The sequence below is a fragment of the Aspergillus foveolatus genome (genome assembly GCF_047715535.1).
Source record: "Aspergillus foveolatus strain CBS 279.81 unplaced genomic scaffold BDW70scaffold_3, whole genome shotgun sequence".
NCBI classification, from domain to species: Eukaryota; Fungi; Ascomycota; class Eurotiomycetes; order Eurotiales; family Aspergillaceae; genus Aspergillus; species Aspergillus foveolatus.
This window is the reverse complement of record NW_027396067.1, coordinates 460,579-477,209: the sequence shown is the minus strand read 5'-3', so window position 1 is coordinate 477,209 and position 16,631 is coordinate 460,579. Positions and strand designations below refer to the sequence as shown.

Below are 16,631 nucleotides of genomic sequence, written 5' to 3'. Positions count from 1 at the left end.
AAACTGCAGACACAAAGGAAATGAGTAGTGGCGCCCGGCTCAAGTTCATAGTATGTGAGCCTGCTGATATCAAAATCCGGTGGGGAAATTGATGATGGCTGAAATATGTAGAGTGTGTAAAAGAGAAAAGTGACAATCCAGGCGCCCTGAAAGAAATGCCAGGTACAGTTCTGGCATTGAAAAGTATGGCGAGGAGATTCATGTATATTTCAGAGAAAATGAGGTTCAGGATAGCGGCTATGGCCATGACCATTGCACCTCCAAGAACGAAGCAAGGAGTAATGGAAGGAAGGTGCAGCAGGTCGATAGACTGAAAAGCGGAACTTGAAACTCGGAACTAATGGGGATATCTCTTAGGAAAACATCAATGGGATGATTGTTCTAGAAAACCGCAGCTAGGCCATTTTTCGAATGGCGCCGGCTAAAACGTTTCCTTCCTTTGATGGATTCGGAATCGTTTCCTTGATGCTTGACAAGGGTTGCCCGTCCCTGTGGAGCTGATTCTTGGGAGGCTTCCGCTGCCCTGTCTAGGGTGTTAGCGGGGCTTGAGAAGCCAGAGGATAAGTCACGGAATGCGTCATCGGCAGAGTATTGGCCATTTTGCTGTTGCGCCAAAGCCATCTCTCGTGCTCGGTCGAGGGTATCCAACCAGTCCTGTGCAGATATAGCTGTTGTGCCTGCATTGCTTGATGACGGCTTTGGGTCTTCGAAAACAAAGTGTTTCTCGCGCTGTACGTGTATTGGTCAGGATGATATCTGAATTTTCTGGTAAAGGGAAGAAAATCCTTACCGTATCCACTATCCAGCACGATACACCTTTGGCGTCTGTAGATGTGCGATAATGTGTCCCCGGAGCAAGCAGAGACAGTTCCATTTTTGCTTTTTTCTCGTCGCCGCCGGCAGCAGCCATGATAATTCGGCCGGAGGAGGTAATCATTACTAGGCGTTGCCGCTTCTTCGTAGTACTACCCCCGAAAAATCGTGAAAACTTCTTCGGGGCTTCGTACTCCCCATTCTTGGAGACGGGGCTGTGAGAGGCTGCAGATGACACGACAACCAGGTTCCCTAACTTCAGAATCCTTTCGTTGTTTTTTGTCAGCACAGGAGACCACTCAATGTCCAGTTGGCTAGGAGCCGGCAATTCAGTGATCAGCCTGGGCATTACTCGGGAGCTCGCGTTTGATGGTGCTGTGTTAATGCTAGGGGGAAAGCTGTCTCCATCTGAGCCCCCATTAAGTTTAATGGGTTCGCGGGGTGGCGGGGTATAAGCTTTCAGGCGGGGCGCTTTTTGTTTCCACAAGTCCGGACCCCAAGTTATACCCTCGAAGAATTCATGGTTCTTGATATGTTCGATAGGGAGACGACGTGTTGGGTCGAGGACGAGGAGGCGCTCGACAAGATCGCGGGCGACGTTGGGGAAGCCCAAAGGAAATTCGTACTCTAGCGCAACAATCTTCTGGAATGTCAGGTACTCATTGGCGGCTTTGAAAGGTGGCCGGCCCGCGAGAAGTTGGTAAATAATACAACCGAATGCCCACAAATCGCTTGCTTTGCACGCGTTCTTGTCTGTTAATAGTTCAGGACTGACATATTCAGCCGTCCCAACAAATGAACTGGCACGCTCCTCCTGAGGCATATCAGAGTCCAGCGACGGGATGCCGCTCGAATTCTGAGAGGCTTGATTGCCCTTGAGTATCTTCGCCGTACCAAAGTCAGTGACTTTGATATGCATTTGACTGTCAAGCAGAACATTTTCCGGTTTAAGATCTCGGTGAATGACGCCGCGCTTGTGCATGTAATCAATCGCATCTAATATTTGAGCGCCATAAAATTTTGTACACTCTTCATCGAAGGTCGTCATTCGCTTCAAGACGCCTAGCAATTCGCCGCCTTTGCAGAGGTCAAGGACGAAATATAGCGAGCGCTCATCTTGAAATGTATAATATAATCGGACGACACCTGGGTGATCGGTGAGGCGATTGAGGGTGTCTTTTTCGATGTTAACATACTTGACCTTCTTCTCCTTTATGATGTGACGTTTGTCCAGGATCTTGATTGCGTATTCCTTGAGGGTTTGACGGTCTGTCCCCAGTACGACCGTGCTATAGGAGCCCTCACCGAGGGTCTGGCCGAAGGAGAAATCCCGAACCCCTTTCTTGATGTACCGCGCGACCGGCTTCCCATTAGCATCAATCTCCTGTCTTACTGTGACGGCGGCGCCACGCTCCTGCCATTCATCGCTGCTTGACATCGGACCATTTTCCATCCCATAGGGCGACCCCGACAGTTGTTGCGCGGCCGCAGCGCGTGCTCGAGATGGTTGACGCATCACCGCTGCACCGTTGGGGGGTATTTGTGTCGTGTGATACGAGCGGTCGCTATGGGTATTGTCGCGGATGGGCACTCCGGCCTGGTAAGCCGCAGACCCTCCACGAGATTCGGCCCGTGCCAGACTTTCAGAAGCAGAAGACGCGGCAGAGTCTGTACGAATACGATATGGGCCTTCTCGAATGGCCGACACTGGCGCGCCTCCATTTGAGAATAATGTCGATACGGGGCGGGATGAGCTCGTGGGGGCGGAATGCTGTGGTTGGGATGGGATCGGGGAAGCATAGTATGAGGCGGGCTGCTGCTGGACATCGGGGTGGTATGACTGGTAGGACATTCGATGGTCGGCTGGGGGAGGGCACGATGATACTGCGCTGTCCTGCTGGTCAATCTCTGTGAGTTCATCTTTTGTATCAGTCGATGATGTAGACTCTGGTTGAGCAGTAGTGGCAGCAGGCGTAGAGGCATCGTCGGATGAATGTAACGAGACATTGTCGGGGTTTGCTATACGTAGCCCGCCCAGAGACTGGGAGAGGCTAATATCCCCATCCATGCTAGACGCGACAATCCAAACTCTCTATTCTGTAATTCTGACGGACGACTCAGGGGTCAATGATCGAGCCGAAAGGGAGCGGCTATGTGGGGAGGAAGGCGGATAGAACGTGGATGGAACGGAAGAGCTATCTTGCGTAGTTGGAAGCTCGGGCAGCACGACGACTCAAAACAGCAGGTTCGCAGCTGAACAAGCGAGCAGGTAGAAGTATTGAGGAAATTATGTACGTCCCAAGATCGATTAGAGGGACAAGTTAGGCCGAGTTGACTATGGCCGCGGTCGGAGACGGGGCGGAGAATGCATGATCCAGGGCCAGGCGGGAGTCGAAGAAATCGAGGGTCGAGGAGCGAGGACGGTGCGAAGGACTGCACTGCAAAGCTGATATACAGGAATACAGAAGAGAGAGAGAGAGGAAGAGCCAAGCGAGCGAAATGAGGAAGCAGGATGGGTTGGTGAAGTCTTGGAAGAGGGGGCGGACAAGAAGAGGGAGTGAGAGGGAGGGTGAGAGGGAAAGAGGATGGCCAGAGTGGAGGACGAGCGGAGAGTTAAAGTCAAGCCCAACAACTACTGGCAATCAGCCATACCGGCCATCTTGACTGAATTATTATTAGCATTGAACTACTAACGCAGACTAAACATTATTCTGAGACTCAAGATGATGCTATGGCCCCAGGCCACAGCCTGCTTAGCTTGAGTGGATAGGTTATTCTTATGGACTTGTGGTTATTCTTAGTTAGGCAGAGGCATTCGTCACTCCATGACTGGGCCACCCCACTGCTCGTCACATCTGTCGGATCTCTAGCCTTGTAAGTCTTCTGGACACGATTATGAGGTACCTACTCTATATTTCAGTCTCGCTATGTAGGAAGCATAGTAAAATAGTATATAATACTCGAACTTACTCCTGCGCGGGTATACTACTTCCTCTTCAGGAAATCACCATCGCTCCTTCCTCTAGGCGAAACTTCGCCATGTATAATGTATAATCTCTCTTTGCCGGTGGCACTCATGTATATGTAGAGTCTTGACATCAGTCTCCACGATGCTCCGATTGAAACCCACCCGCATTACTCTAACAGAGGACGACCTCTGTTACCACATCGACAGCATCTTCCACCGAAACCATGACCTTGCCATATGGCATCAAAAGCGCAAGAGTTCGGGTAACAGCTACGACGGAGACGAGGATGAGGATGAATTCTCTCAAGTCTCGGACACTGACACGATACCAGAGACTCCGCCTGAGTCGGAGTGTGACGAGGTTCAGTCGCAACCACTGGCAGGTGACAATCAACAGGAATTCGAACCGGGAGAGGGAAACACAAATGCAGACGATGGAACTTCAAGCCATGAGCAACGTCCAGTAACCGTCAGATTTGCTCTGCCTAAACCTTCAACTTCGAGCTCTGACAGGCGCTCTCAAGTTATCAGAGGTGGGAAAACAGCCATCCAGCTTGCAAGAAGCGCTCATTCACTCCATCTGTCCTTTTGGCTAGCACTTTGTTCGAATGCGGACTGGAATAAAGTGAATGGCGTATCAACTTCGCAACACAACAGGCCCAATATCAATTCACTACCGCTATCTCTGCCTCGGCCAATTCAGGTTATCTTGGAGACCTACATCACAAATCTCCTCACGTCAGTAACTGCTCTTCCTCTTAGGCTTCCCCGTCTCAAGAGTGAGATAACACAGCCTGGTATTTCTCCAAAAAAGAAGCAATCCTCCATCGCTTCGTGGCCGTGCGCTCTGACATAATGTTCTCACCTAGTAAATTCCCGCAAGAACTTGCTCCCTTTGAACAGGTTCGCCTATGATCTTTGGATAATATTGGACGCAAAAGCCCCTCCAGCAATCACATTCCTTGAGTCAAGCCGTCCGAGCCGTTCACCAAACGTAGAGCTCGTTCTTCGGAGGTACCCACCACAGCCGAAAATGAAGCGCACTTATCGTACAGAATCGGCCTCCACAGGCAAAAGATCTCATAGAGAGAAGTCCGGCGTGGATCGCACCACTGCGATCAAGGACCAGGAGTGCCTTTCTGCAAGAGCACCTAATTCTGGTAGCGCAGCAGCGCAACTTTCGCCATCGAAAGGCCATGGATCAAACCCATTCAAGAGACGTTTGAGTTCAACTACGGAAAATGTAAGCACCGTTTCAAGCTTCTCATGCAGTGAAATTAATTGAGTGAAGGCTAGAAGAGCTGATCCAGATGAAGACTCCGAGAACGTTGGCCACTTAGCAGACCGTGACACCATCTCGCGAGGAACTCAGACCGATTCAGACCTAACATCGACTCTAGAGTCAGAGTTGGATGATGAATCGATGGACAACCCATTGGTAAGTCGTAACCTATATGTCGTGCAGGGTTAGCATAGAGGCTTACAGGCATTCATTGTCTTCGCACAGAACAATCCAGGAAGACAAGAAAATATTGCTCCAGACAACGCAGCCAAGCGATCACCTCATCAGCCGGTCTGGCAGGATCCCTTTATTTCAGCGATGTTTCCTGAACCCAATAGCCCGGCATATGATCCCACGAACCGAATCCGCAGAGGCATGCAAGGATACATCAATCCACCAACAAGTAGGGGTTCGCAGGCTCGAAACGATCGAGGAGAGGTAGGTTCTGTCCCAATCTTGCGTGATAGGCAAGCTGATCGCCTGCAGCTTGTTCAATTGGTTCATCCAACGCTGGTCGACGCTCGTGTTTACCAAGAATATGTTCATCGATTGATCGCAGAGCTTGATCGTCCACCTCATACTTGATGCGGTCCTGGGCTTTGAGCCTAACGAGGATCATCCTAAGGACCGCGGGTTGAAGCAAGTTGTTCGAAAACATGCCACAAATTAGGCATGATTGAACGATGTCAGCGTATCTTAGCACTCTTGTTATACACGGAGGGTACAATGAGAACTCAAGAATGTTCAGACAACAATAACGGTCGAGTGGTTTGGCTGTGTCAATCATAGCCGTATTTGTTGGTATCTTTTTATCGTCCCTTTTTAACTCATATGTATTCTGCTCTCCGGAGACGCCTCAAGAAGTGCATCAAGGACTCATTCAAGCATCTGACGGAGACAGCCACTAGTTGTTAAAAGCAAGCTTTTCTGGGCAATGGATGTATATCTACTGTTTGGCCGCCTAATAGCATATCAGTTCCATTGACTGCCATGAGAACACCAGCCGGTCCACTTACTGCACCCCGTATTCCGCCCAGATAGTATTGTTCTTATCCTTTGCCGGCTCAGGAACCATCCAGAAAAGGAATCGGAGCGATTTAATCAGGGAAAATATACGGCTCCGTTCAGCAAGTGGTTATTTGACACGTATTTGTTATTTCCAGAAAGTAGCGAAGTGTGAAGAATCCCTGGCGGTTCTCGAATCGTGTGTGATCCTTGGGACCCACGTGATTGAACTATATATATAAACAATTCGAGCTCAGCCTCGGTGGCTTCGGTATTGTGGATCTTGATTCAGAACATGGACGAGAAATTACGCTTCATAGAAAGAAACGTAGAAGACGCAAATTGAAAATCGAAAAAGTGGCATGTCAATTGTGAAAGATGTCTAGAATATATATGAAGAGTACGTAAGATATGCTAAACGTCTCCATCATCGCTCCGGAAATAGAATGGTAAAGGCCGAAAAAGAAGAGAAAGTAACAAAAGGCCTCAAGCCGTTGACCGTCAATGGTCTTGATCTAAATCCTGTATTCGCTCCCATCCTCCTTTAGTAGTAGTCATTCAATATTAAGTTCGACATAGTTCTATAAAAAGCAAAAAGCCATCAACCATCCACGCAGAACAGTTTTGTTTGTTTTACTGCGCCTTATTCTTAGCAAAAGCCTGAGCACCGTCAACCAGACGCCTCTCGGTGTTTTGTCGGCCGTTGACGAAGTCAGGGTAGTTGAGTGTGAGCTCGACAGCGCCGTTGACAATGTTGTCCACGGCCTCAACACCGAGCATGAATGAGTGGTCCTGGTTACCGACCTCATAGCGCCAACTACCGAAGCGGCCACGAGACCAGATGTCCATTGACTGCAGCTTAGGCAGAATCTGGGTAAGGGCGCCTTCACGCTCCAGAGAGGGGGTGGGGTATCCGTGGTCAAAGCGGCGGTGGTAGGTGGAGACAATCTCATCGCCGGGCTTGAGCATCTCGGTGTTGACGAGACCCTGGATGGACTCGGCAAGAAGGGTGTCAATGTTGACAGGCTTCATCGAAGACTCGGAAACCTCCAACATGATGGACCAGTAGGGACCTTCCTGGGGCTCAGTGTTCTTAGGCTTCGAGCCGTCCGCAAGCTGCAGGGTGGGAAGCTTCTTGGATGCGTCGGGCTGGTTGTAAGGGGAGTAGTTGGAGAAGATAGTGGCGCGGTAGAAGGGGCAGTTGTCCTCGGGGAAGTAGAGCTACATGATATTAGATTTTGATGATTTGCAAGCTGAGGGACGTCATCTTACCCAGCACTTGTCGCCGATTCTCTCGGGGCGAGAGCCACGGATACCGACACCAATGACGTGTGTGGAAGAATAGAAGAGCTGCTTGGTCAGACCGATCAATTCCTGGTCACCAATCTGCTCGGCGAGGTAGTCCACGGCCATGGTGGACACAAGCTTCTGGTAGCCGACGGTGGTGCCGTCGCCCAGAGTGACGGTCTTGTTCTTAGGGTTAACCTTGGTGACCTTGCCCTTCTCACCGAAGCGGGTCTTCTCCTTGGGAAGGGTGTTGGCCACAGCGATCCAGATACCACCGGTACCATCGCGGGCGGGGAAACGGAAAGTAGCGTTGGGACCCCAGTTACCAGCGGTCTTGTTAAGAATTACGTTGGTAGTCACAGCCTTGACGTTGGGAGCGGCGACACGCTCACCGAGCCAAGCGCATTGCATCTAAACAAGGTTGAATATCAGTATTTGAACCAATCTTGGGGATTTCGAGCCTGAAGGGCCAAGTTACCTTAGTAGTGGGCACAGCCCAGACCTTGTAGTTGTAGGGCCGCATGAAAAGATCGGCAACACCGGTACCCATCATGCGCACAATCCACTCGTCAAAGTCCTTGGGCTTGGTGTTGGCGACGCGGTGCTCGATAGCGGCATCGATCATACCGTCGATACACTTGACTTGATCCTCCTTGGGAAGCATAGAGATGTTGTTCTGGAAAGGGTAGGGAACCCACTGGCCCTTGCAACGGACGTAGGAGATACGCTGGTGCTCGTACCAATCATCTTCCTTGGGAAGAGCCTCGTTGATGCAGTCATCAAAGTACTTGTAGTGGGAGAAGATAACGTGGCCACCGACATCGTAAAGCTGCAATTGTGTTAGTTGCACAGTCCATCAGTTATCATCCGTTGATGATTCCACATACGAAGCCTTCGGGGGTGACATCGGTAGAGGCAAGACCACCGGGAGTCTCGTTGGAGTCAACAAGGAGCCACGAGGGGCCGTTCTGAGGCAGAAGTTAGGATCTTGTATTGCGCGCAATTGGAGTGAGAGGCCGTACAATCTGGTTCAGACGCTTTGCAGCACCCAATCCAGTTGGGCCAGCGCCAATGACGAGAACGTCAACTGAGCTGTAGTTGATAGCGAAACTGTCAGCGCTGAACCCCTGAATGGCATCGCAGAGAGAGCTCCTTACATATCGGGGTGGGTCATCCTGCCTTGTAGGATATCCTGAAAGCTGGGAACGCGGTTCAAAGTCTTGCGAGCTAGACTAAGCATAGAAGAGAGCGAAGCTGCAGTTGGCGCTGCAGAATTTAAAGAGAGGAAGGTGGAATTGGAAGGGAGAGAAGACGGTGAGGGAAGGTGGGCGGAAAGATACACTGGTAACTGGGCAGCTGGAAATAATAATAGCCTTTTCGCGGGCGGCGGTCGGCAGGGGAGAACGTGACGAAGCTGGCTGGACTTCTTGGTGGGGGGATTGGGTTTCAAATTTCGACTCGACGCCTTTGCAAATTTTACATTTTAAAATTGAGATTAAAGTAATCTCATCATTCTAATATGATTCGCGGTCATTATTCGACCACACCAGACGGTTGCGTCTGAGCCTTGGAAAGGAGACTGCCGAAAAGGGGGACCCAGACGCTCGATTGAATCTGGAGGCAAATTGTGTCTCATCTTCATCTCTGGTTGCGAATGCGTCCCTTCTTCTTCTTGACTAGCTCCCGTAGACTACTCTGCGCCATCTGCGCTTCTCCCGGTAATTCGTTGGACAAAGATCTATCGAGCAAGACGAGATCTTCAAGGGATACTGCTGTATATCAAGTGACAAGGGGCGATTCGCCGGATCCCGGTTGTAATTGGTTAATCCAGGCAGTGATGCTTATCGTAATGCGCATTGTATGAACGGCATGCCTTCAAATGAACTCTGAACTAGAAAAGCAGACCTGCGATCAGACAAGGAATGCTCTAGGTGGCTGGCGACCCTGAAGCGGATATTCGAGCGATTCGCTTATAGTCAACAACGCCCGTTGTCAAATGCATGATATTTGATAACCACATTGGGATACCTCAAGGGTCAAGAGTCCTGCTTGCGGGTTCCAAGCCTACAAAGTACTCTACGAAGGACGGGGTACTCCGTATGCTTGTCACCTACTATCCGGTAACCGTGGGACCCCTTGAGACCCAAGCAAATCTCAAAGAGTCCAACCATTGTTGTCCTTGTCGTCCTGGCTGTGACACGAGGAACGGGTGACACCCTGAAATACTGTCACTGTGCCACCAACTGTTCTTTATTCGATACTGCATCTTATCAAATTACACTGATATCAAGACCACCAACTCGTGGCTCTTCTGGCACGCCTTGAAACAAGAACCAAGAGTAGGAGGCGGATCATTCCGTCCGTTCAATGGGGTATGGAGTAAGGGTACGTACTCCTCTGCGACGGCCACAGTTGATCAGTGCCCGCCACCAGGGCTGATATTGGACAGTTGGACCAGCGGACCTGAGGTGTGAGGCGGAAAACACAATTCTGGCAGAAGGGCCCACTGATTGTCGTTCCTTGAAGGGGAAATATCAAGGAGATCTCCAATCTCGAAACTGAGACCGATTACCCGAAAGACCTGACTTGCTGACAACGGACGTTGAACATGGCAACTCCCATGCCAAGGGCGACGATCGGGCAGGGGACGAAGTTCGGGATCTCTTCAATGCACGGATCACCATCTGCGACTGTAAGTACGGAGTACGGAGTAGAGAAGTTCGTCATGGCTATTCTCCAGCCCATGGGGTACCTGGGTAGTAAACAAGACAGAAAACCGAAACTGTCATGGACCGTCCTCGTCTGGTTTTTGATACCGACAAGTGCGCTGATACATTAGTAGAGTACGAAGTAGATAGCGGCTTGACTGCAGAGAGAACGCCATTGCATCGGTGCGATGGCGTTTGTGCTCTGTAAGGGCGAAGCCGTCAGATCGCTGCTGCCAGCTCCACTCACTGGCCAGGGACTGCGGGGACACTATGGGATAGGCCGCGGGTAGCTGAGCGCCGGGCTCCATAGAGCTTGCGTAATGCACCCTGTGCCAAACGAGTCGGTGTCCTGCTTAAATGTTGATCGGCGCCTACGAACTTTTATGGCTGTCAATTTGATACAGCCGACTACTGAGTATCGACAAGGCATGAAGACGTAGAGATGCAGGGTCACATACAGGTGGGCGAAAGGAACAAGTGACTTGGCTCTCCAGGGCCTGAAAACGAGGATGCAATGAGCCGTGGATCTTCAGTACTGTACTGAGCGAAAAGGGGCGATAGGCCGCCTCAGGCCAGCAGAGTTGTGGAGGGAACAGAATCGCCACGCCCACGAGCAATGGCCACTTAAAATAATATCTGCCTCGACCCACATTGAAGAATCAGGAACTGAAACACAAAAGTAACAATAATTTTCTCCAGAAAAAGTCGAGAAAGTCATATTCCTCGGTATTGTGTCAAGTTGCGCCTTAACTAGAGAGGGTATGGCGTGATACGTTACGTGTAATTTACCCAGTACTCGCATAGAAATGGCTGTAAATTTAGTATTGAAATTGACTGTACATGAGCCCAGCTTCACGTCTCAAGTCCAGAACTCGAAACGGCCCTCAGGATCTCTAGCAGAATCTAATAATAACCCCCCTAAGAAGCGTCTACGTAGGCCGAAACCAGGGCCTCAGCTGAGTAACCGCAGCGGAAGCGTGACTGGTTCCGGCGCCAACTAACCGGAATTGAGGAGCAGGAGAAGGTCGTCGTACGCAAGCATCATCAAGGTTTTGTGTTTTCCGGCCAGTCGCGACAACTCGTGGGCATATCAATTTGTCCTCTTTAGCCACCTGTGCTTGATCTCCTTGAGCACGGGCGGTTTGGTTTTCTTTTGCGGATCCCATTCCAGTTCCATTCTGCTTCCAATTTTCCATTGCCCATAATCCATTCGTCCTTAGCTGCTAATCCACTCTGTGCCGCGCTTGGTCCATTGAAAGGAGATTATTCCAGGCCCATTGTCTTGCCCCCCTCCAGCTTTCCTCTTCAACTGAAAGTTCCCTGCCTGTCGTCTCCCTCCTCTGCCACTCACCTCACCTCACCAACCAGCCTAACCACCTCTCCGACTCGGTCCCTTTTTTTTTTTTTTCCTTTCGCACTTGTTTTGCTTGCTTCGTCCAACTCTAGACACACATTCGTTAACACTCCTTCGACTCTTTCGGTTCTATTATCACTGTAACGCTCTTCTCTCTCCGCTTTATTCTTAATCACGTCTTTCCCCCTGGCCTCCGCGCGGTTCAGCCAGAGCAGCCTCTCACGGCCGCGACCTTTTGATTTCCAACGCTTCCTGTCTGATCAAGCTCGCGCCCTCAAAATGAGCTCCGAAGAGAAAGTGAGAACCTCCGGCGAGGTCTCTCGCCCGGAACCCACGCTGCCTACCGTCAACCCTGCCGCCGACAAGCCAGAGCCCCCGAAGCCGACCTTCCACCCTGCCGTCTATGTTACGTGAGTCGACCCCGATTCTATGCAATTCAAGACGATTGTACTAAACCCGCGATGATATCAGTTCCTGGATTGCCCTGAGTTCAAGTGTTATCCTGTTCAACAAGCACATCCTTGACTATGCTCAATTCCGTGAGTCCGCTCTGCTCCGACACTGCAGGCTGTCAATTGAGGCGAACGAGGCTGACTTCGGTTCGGTTCAGGATTCCCTATCATCCTTACAACATGGCATCTGGCGTTCGCGACTTTCATGACACAGGTTCTCGCTCGCACTACAACCCTCCTTGACGGCCGCAAGACCGTCAAGATGACTGGTCGTGTCTACCTCCGCGCCATTGTCCCTATCGGTCTTTTCTTCAGTCTGAGTTTGATCTGTGGTAACGTTACATACTTGTACCTAAGTGTTGCATTTATCCAAATGCTCAAGGTACGGACAGACCTCTGTTTCGGATTCAACGTAGGATAAACTAATAATCACTATTTTAGGCCACCACTCCTGTTGCTGTTCTGCTTGCCACTTGGGGTATGGGCATGGCACCCGTCAACCTCAAGGTTCTCACAAACGTCAGCGTCATTGTCGTCGGTGTCATCATCGCCTCTTTCGGTGAGATCAAATTTGTCTTCATCGGTTTCCTCTTCCAGATTGCCGGTATCATCTTTGAGGCTACCCGCTTGGTCATGGTGCAGCGCCTGCTTAGCTCCGCGGAGTACAAGATGGACCCTCTTGTCTCCCTTTACTACTTCGCTCCGGTCTGTGCTGTCATGAACGGTGTCACTGCTTTGTTCCTTGAGGTTCCCACCCTGACTATGGACCACATCTACAACGTCGGCGTCTGGACTCTCTTGGCCAACGCCATGGTCGCCTTCATGTTGAACGTCTCCGTCGTCTTCTTGGTAGGTAATCTCCATCTTGAGGACTCAACTGTTGCCTAACAGTCAATTATAGATCGGAAAGACTTCTTCCTTGGTCATGACCCTTTGCGGTGTCCTTAAGGATATCCTCCTTGTTGTCGCCTCCATGGTCATCTGGAGCACTCCTGTCACCGCCCTCCAGTTCTTCGGATACTCGATTGCCCTTATCGGTCTCGTCTACTACAAGCTCGGTGGCGACAAGATCAAGGAATACACCAGCCAGGCTAACCGTGCCTGGGCTGAATACGGTGCCACTCACCCCGCTCAGCGCCGCTTTGTTATCATTGGTGCTGCTCTCCTTAGCTTCTTCTTGCTCGTTGGCTCCATGGCACCCAACTACGCTCCCGATTCCGTTGCCAACGTCAAGGGCATGCTTGGCGGTGCCAGTACTGGCAATGCTTAAGTCAATCTTCGTGAGAAGTTTTGGTGTTGTCCACTTATTTCTCCAAGTTATGATCTGGGATTGACTGGAAACATCAGGCAACGCTGTCGGTGTGTATGCGTTGGCGAAGTTGAGATGTTGAACGACAAAATTTCCTTTCTTATTCTCGAACTTTCACTTCTGCGGCCTTCATAGAATATCAGGTCACGATTTTACCTATTTCAAACTTAATGCCGCTCGGCCGAGACGGTCTCTAGGAGAAACAAGACGAAGTGCGTCTAGATCCGGCCTCATGCAGGAAATGCAGCCTGGGTCTAGTCAACGCACGTTGCTTCACCTCCTGTCTAGTGTTACTGGGCGCGAGGGCTCCAGACGGGACTTCTTTTTTCCCCTTTCTTTTTTTTTTTTTTTTTTTTTTTTTTTTTTTTTTTTTTTTTTTTTTTTCCCCATTGTCTATTTTGTACTACCTTTTCACTCACCTTGGTTATGCGGTTGAATCGAAGGGTGTATTGTGTTGTCTGATTTAGGTCGATGAACATTTGTCATGTTAACTAGCACGAGGTTCCGGAGTCGGCTTTTGCTTGTATCGTCTGGCGGTCCTCCATACTACATTTCTTTCTTTGTTAGGTAGTCTATGTACCAGCAAAATAGAGTCTTTGATGTTCAATCTCTGATCTTCCACATTTCCATGATTACGTAAGGGACCTCAGGCACCCTTTTTATAGTGGACAGCCACTCAAGCCTCCAGCAATCTTTCCAGCTTGTTGCTCGGACAGCCAGTGAGACACGAAACCATGCTCCAATGAGCTCCAGTGTGGGACGGCGCGCAGGCTCTCGCTCTTGAGCCAATAAGGGAGGTATATCCTTGTGCAGCCCCGTCTTTCAAAGCCAATCATGGATGCGTCCTTACCGGCCGATCTGAGGCTGTAGGCTAGACTGTGGTTGGCATGGTGCGGTATTGTACGGTACCAGATTGCAGAAATATTCGCGAATAGAAATGCAGAGGTGCATATGATACGGTAACAAGACAGTATCAAGCGTGCCAAGCCCATTTGGAGTGTCGCTCATCTGCAGCTCATCCATTGTCCGCATCAAATCGCATCAAGCCCCGACGCCCGTCAATCGACTTCTCGTCCGCATCCGTCAGCCTCTTCTTCCTTGCCCTCACGCGTCGCTTCTTGTATCTTCCCGACTCCTCTTTCCACTCCTCTTTCCACTCCTCTTTCCACTCCTCTTTCCATCTCCGCTTCTACTCTCGCCGTCCTCCCTCCTTCCGCTCTTCTTCCACTTTGTTCCATCTTTTCTAGACTTCCTTCCTCACCTACTACCTTGTTCAGTCTCGCACTACCTCTTTCGTCTCATCATTTTACTTGACCTACCGTCGTCCTTTCCGTCGCCCTGCTCTGCCTACCACTGTCATCGAATCGAGACTCTACAAACAAAGGTGCTTCCAACTTGTTGTCTAACTCACTTGACTCACACAGATCGAATTTGTCGCGTGCTTGTAGCATCTCAACAGCTAATCGCGTTCGACTCCGTCGATTCGCCTCAACATGTGTCCAATGCTTCTCAACTCCTTCCAAGACGGTCCGACAATGATCCTATCCCCGCCCCAGGACCACGCCTTTCGTCAATTCCCTCACCAGCCGAAGCTGGACGCTTCATCTGGAGTCGGTTCTCGAGCATCCTTCGCGGATGCCCTGAACTCTGGGGCGAACCCTTTTAGCACTTCGGTCTCTCCAAGCCTCACAATCAGTAACAAGCCATCTCGCAAGAGGTCGCGTGATGATGTCACTGCTGAGGAGACTCCCAGCGAGCCCGCCCCAATTGTTCCAGTCGCGCCTCCGGCGCTTGTGGAGGAGCCTATTTACGGAGAAGGCATGACCCTGCTCAATCCTCGTACTGGGCTGGCGCTGTCCGCCGAAAGCCAGACAGGGACCTGGTACGAGGAGGAGTATGAAAAGGCCATAGCCGCTGCAAAATCTACTGCGTCCCAGACCAATCTGCCCTCTCAAGCGAGCCGCAAGTCGCAGCGTCTCGATCCCTCAGCTCCTAGCCTCGATGACATTGCCTCTTCTAGAATACAACGGCAACTTCAAGAAAATGATAGCGATGACAACCGCCGGATCCTCAACGTTTCATTATCTCGCTCGAGCCCCTTCTCGTCTGAAGGACCATTGGTTGACGACGCTACGCGCCTTCTTGGAATCAGTTGGCAGCGCGTTAGAGCCGATGACAATGACATGGCTGCTGCCGTGCGCGGTTGGAGAAAGTACATCGACCGCCAATTCTCGCAATACCTCTCTGACGCCGAAATTCTCATGAAAAACCGTGCTCTCAACGCCTACCTTGTTTCTGCGCGGCCAGTAACTCCTTTCGCGGGGCCGGCCCAGTTGCCCGCATATTATCTGTTCAATGACGACTTGACTCACGGTCAGCTTGTTGCTTCATCCTGGGAGGCTTGCCTCCGCAATCTCCAATCCTCGCCAGTGGTGTTTGAGGGTAAACAGGTTCTCAATGCCTCTGACAAGCCACAGACCCTGCAGTGCCAGAATGTACTGGGGACGATTCCCGCCGAAACAGGGCTCCCTCTTCTGCAAACATTGACTGCTCAGCCGGCTAGTGTCGGATTGAACAATAGCGTGGAACTGGGGACGGGGATGGACATTGACCCATAAATATCGTTCATCCCACCTCCGTCCGGGCGTCCGCTTTGAGACGAAACGATTTGCCGTATCGCGCCAGAAGAAACGACGCATGCCTCGACGGGAACCAATATCGCCCTCGCCTCGGACGATTCTCGACCAAATATCTCCGCAATTTGTCTACTGATCTCATTGCCAGCTTTTTCGCTTCGCTTTCGCTTCATTTTCGCTTCTTTCGTAAAGGCATTTTCGGCAAAATGTTTGTGGATTTTTCTTTTCTCTTTGCTTTTCCCTTTTTTATTATCTCTTTTCTCGTCCCTGTTCTCGTTCTTATTTACACTGGTTTTCGGCGTCGGACAACAGCACGGCAGGGTTAGTGGGTTTGGCGGTGCGAAGATTTGCTTTGTTTGTTTTATTTTCATGCTTTTCTCTTTGGTCTCGCCAGTATTTACCTGCCTACCTACTATTCCCAATTCTGCTGCCATATCATGAGTAGCAGACGCAGCTATGACTGTATGCACATGTAAAAAAATAGAAATTGATTAAAAAAAAAATAAGCTGTGATGATGCCTTGAAACTTAGTGCCGTAGTTCGCTCCGCCTGAAGGTAAGTTAAAAAATGTGGATGTAGCAAATCCTGGCCATCGGCACATAAGCTGAAACTCGTCCAGTTTTGCTCTGATTATGGCAGTGTATGATAAAGATACAGAATTTTTCCCCCCTGAACTACCATGTAACTAATACCTCTACCTAACCCAGTTAACACGAGTACCAGTCTGTCTTGCGTGCTTCCAGCCCTGCATTTGTCTCCCAGGGACAATGAAAATAACAACCCAGACTCCCGCAGCGAACGCAGACAACCAAATCCT

General features: G+C 50.4%; 5 protein-coding genes across 5 annotated transcripts; 3 read left to right on the top strand and 2 right to left on the bottom strand.

Moving 5' to 3' along the window:
• Nucleotides 1-139: 139 nt before the first annotated feature.
• On the bottom strand, nt 140-3,007 carry BDW70DRAFT_63817 (PDPK1 family serine/threonine-protein kinase). Its single transcript, XM_073744441.1, has 2 exons — nt 791-3,007; nt 140-729 (listed from the first exon to the last, which is right to left on the bottom strand). Exons 1-2 carry the CDS (start codon nt 2,879-2,881, stop codon nt 382-384), a joined length of 2,439 nt encoding a protein of 812 aa, XP_073600226.1. The 5' UTR covers nt 2,882-3,007; the 3' UTR covers nt 140-381.
• A 733-nt stretch (nt 3,008-3,740) lies between these two features.
• BDW70DRAFT_168737 (CDC26 family anaphase-promoting complex subunit) lies at nt 3,741-6,207 on the top strand. The gene is made up of 5 exons (XM_073742540.1): nt 3,741-4,621; nt 4,685-5,024; nt 5,073-5,219; nt 5,253-5,501; nt 5,550-6,207. The coding sequence occupies exons 1-5, from the start codon at nt 3,924-3,926 to the stop codon at nt 5,646-5,648; spliced, it is 1,533 nt and encodes a 510-aa protein (XP_073600225.1). The 5' UTR covers nt 3,741-3,923; the 3' UTR covers nt 5,649-6,207.
• A 204-nt stretch (nt 6,208-6,411) lies between these two features.
• BDW70DRAFT_127679 (protoporphyrinogen/coproporphyrinogen oxidase) lies at nt 6,412-8,724 on the bottom strand. The gene is made up of 6 exons (XM_073735304.1): nt 8,513-8,724; nt 8,378-8,447; nt 8,243-8,323; nt 7,834-8,184; nt 7,341-7,766; nt 6,412-7,289 (listed from the first exon to the last, which is right to left on the bottom strand). Exons 1-6 carry the CDS (start codon nt 8,593-8,595, stop codon nt 6,702-6,704), a joined length of 1,599 nt encoding a protein of 532 aa, XP_073600224.1. The 5' UTR covers nt 8,596-8,724; the 3' UTR covers nt 6,412-6,701.
• Nucleotides 8,725-11,482: 2,758 nt separating this feature from the next.
• Nucleotides 11,483-13,255, top strand: glfB (UDP-galactofuranose transporter). The gene is made up of 5 exons (XM_073744438.1): nt 11,483-11,827; nt 11,889-11,956; nt 12,028-12,251; nt 12,311-12,718; nt 12,771-13,255. Exons 1-5 carry the CDS (start codon nt 11,697-11,699, stop codon nt 13,137-13,139), a joined length of 1,200 nt encoding a protein of 399 aa, XP_073600223.1. The 5' UTR covers nt 11,483-11,696; the 3' UTR covers nt 13,140-13,255.
• A 1,054-nt stretch (nt 13,256-14,309) lies between these two features.
• BDW70DRAFT_127676 (uncharacterized protein) lies at nt 14,310-16,292 on the top strand. Its single transcript, XM_073735303.1, has one exon. The coding sequence runs from the start codon at nt 14,672-14,674 to the stop codon at nt 15,794-15,796; it is 1,125 nt and encodes a 374-aa protein (XP_073600222.1). The 5' UTR covers nt 14,310-14,671; the 3' UTR covers nt 15,797-16,292.
• Nucleotides 16,293-16,631: the final 339 nt, after the last annotated feature.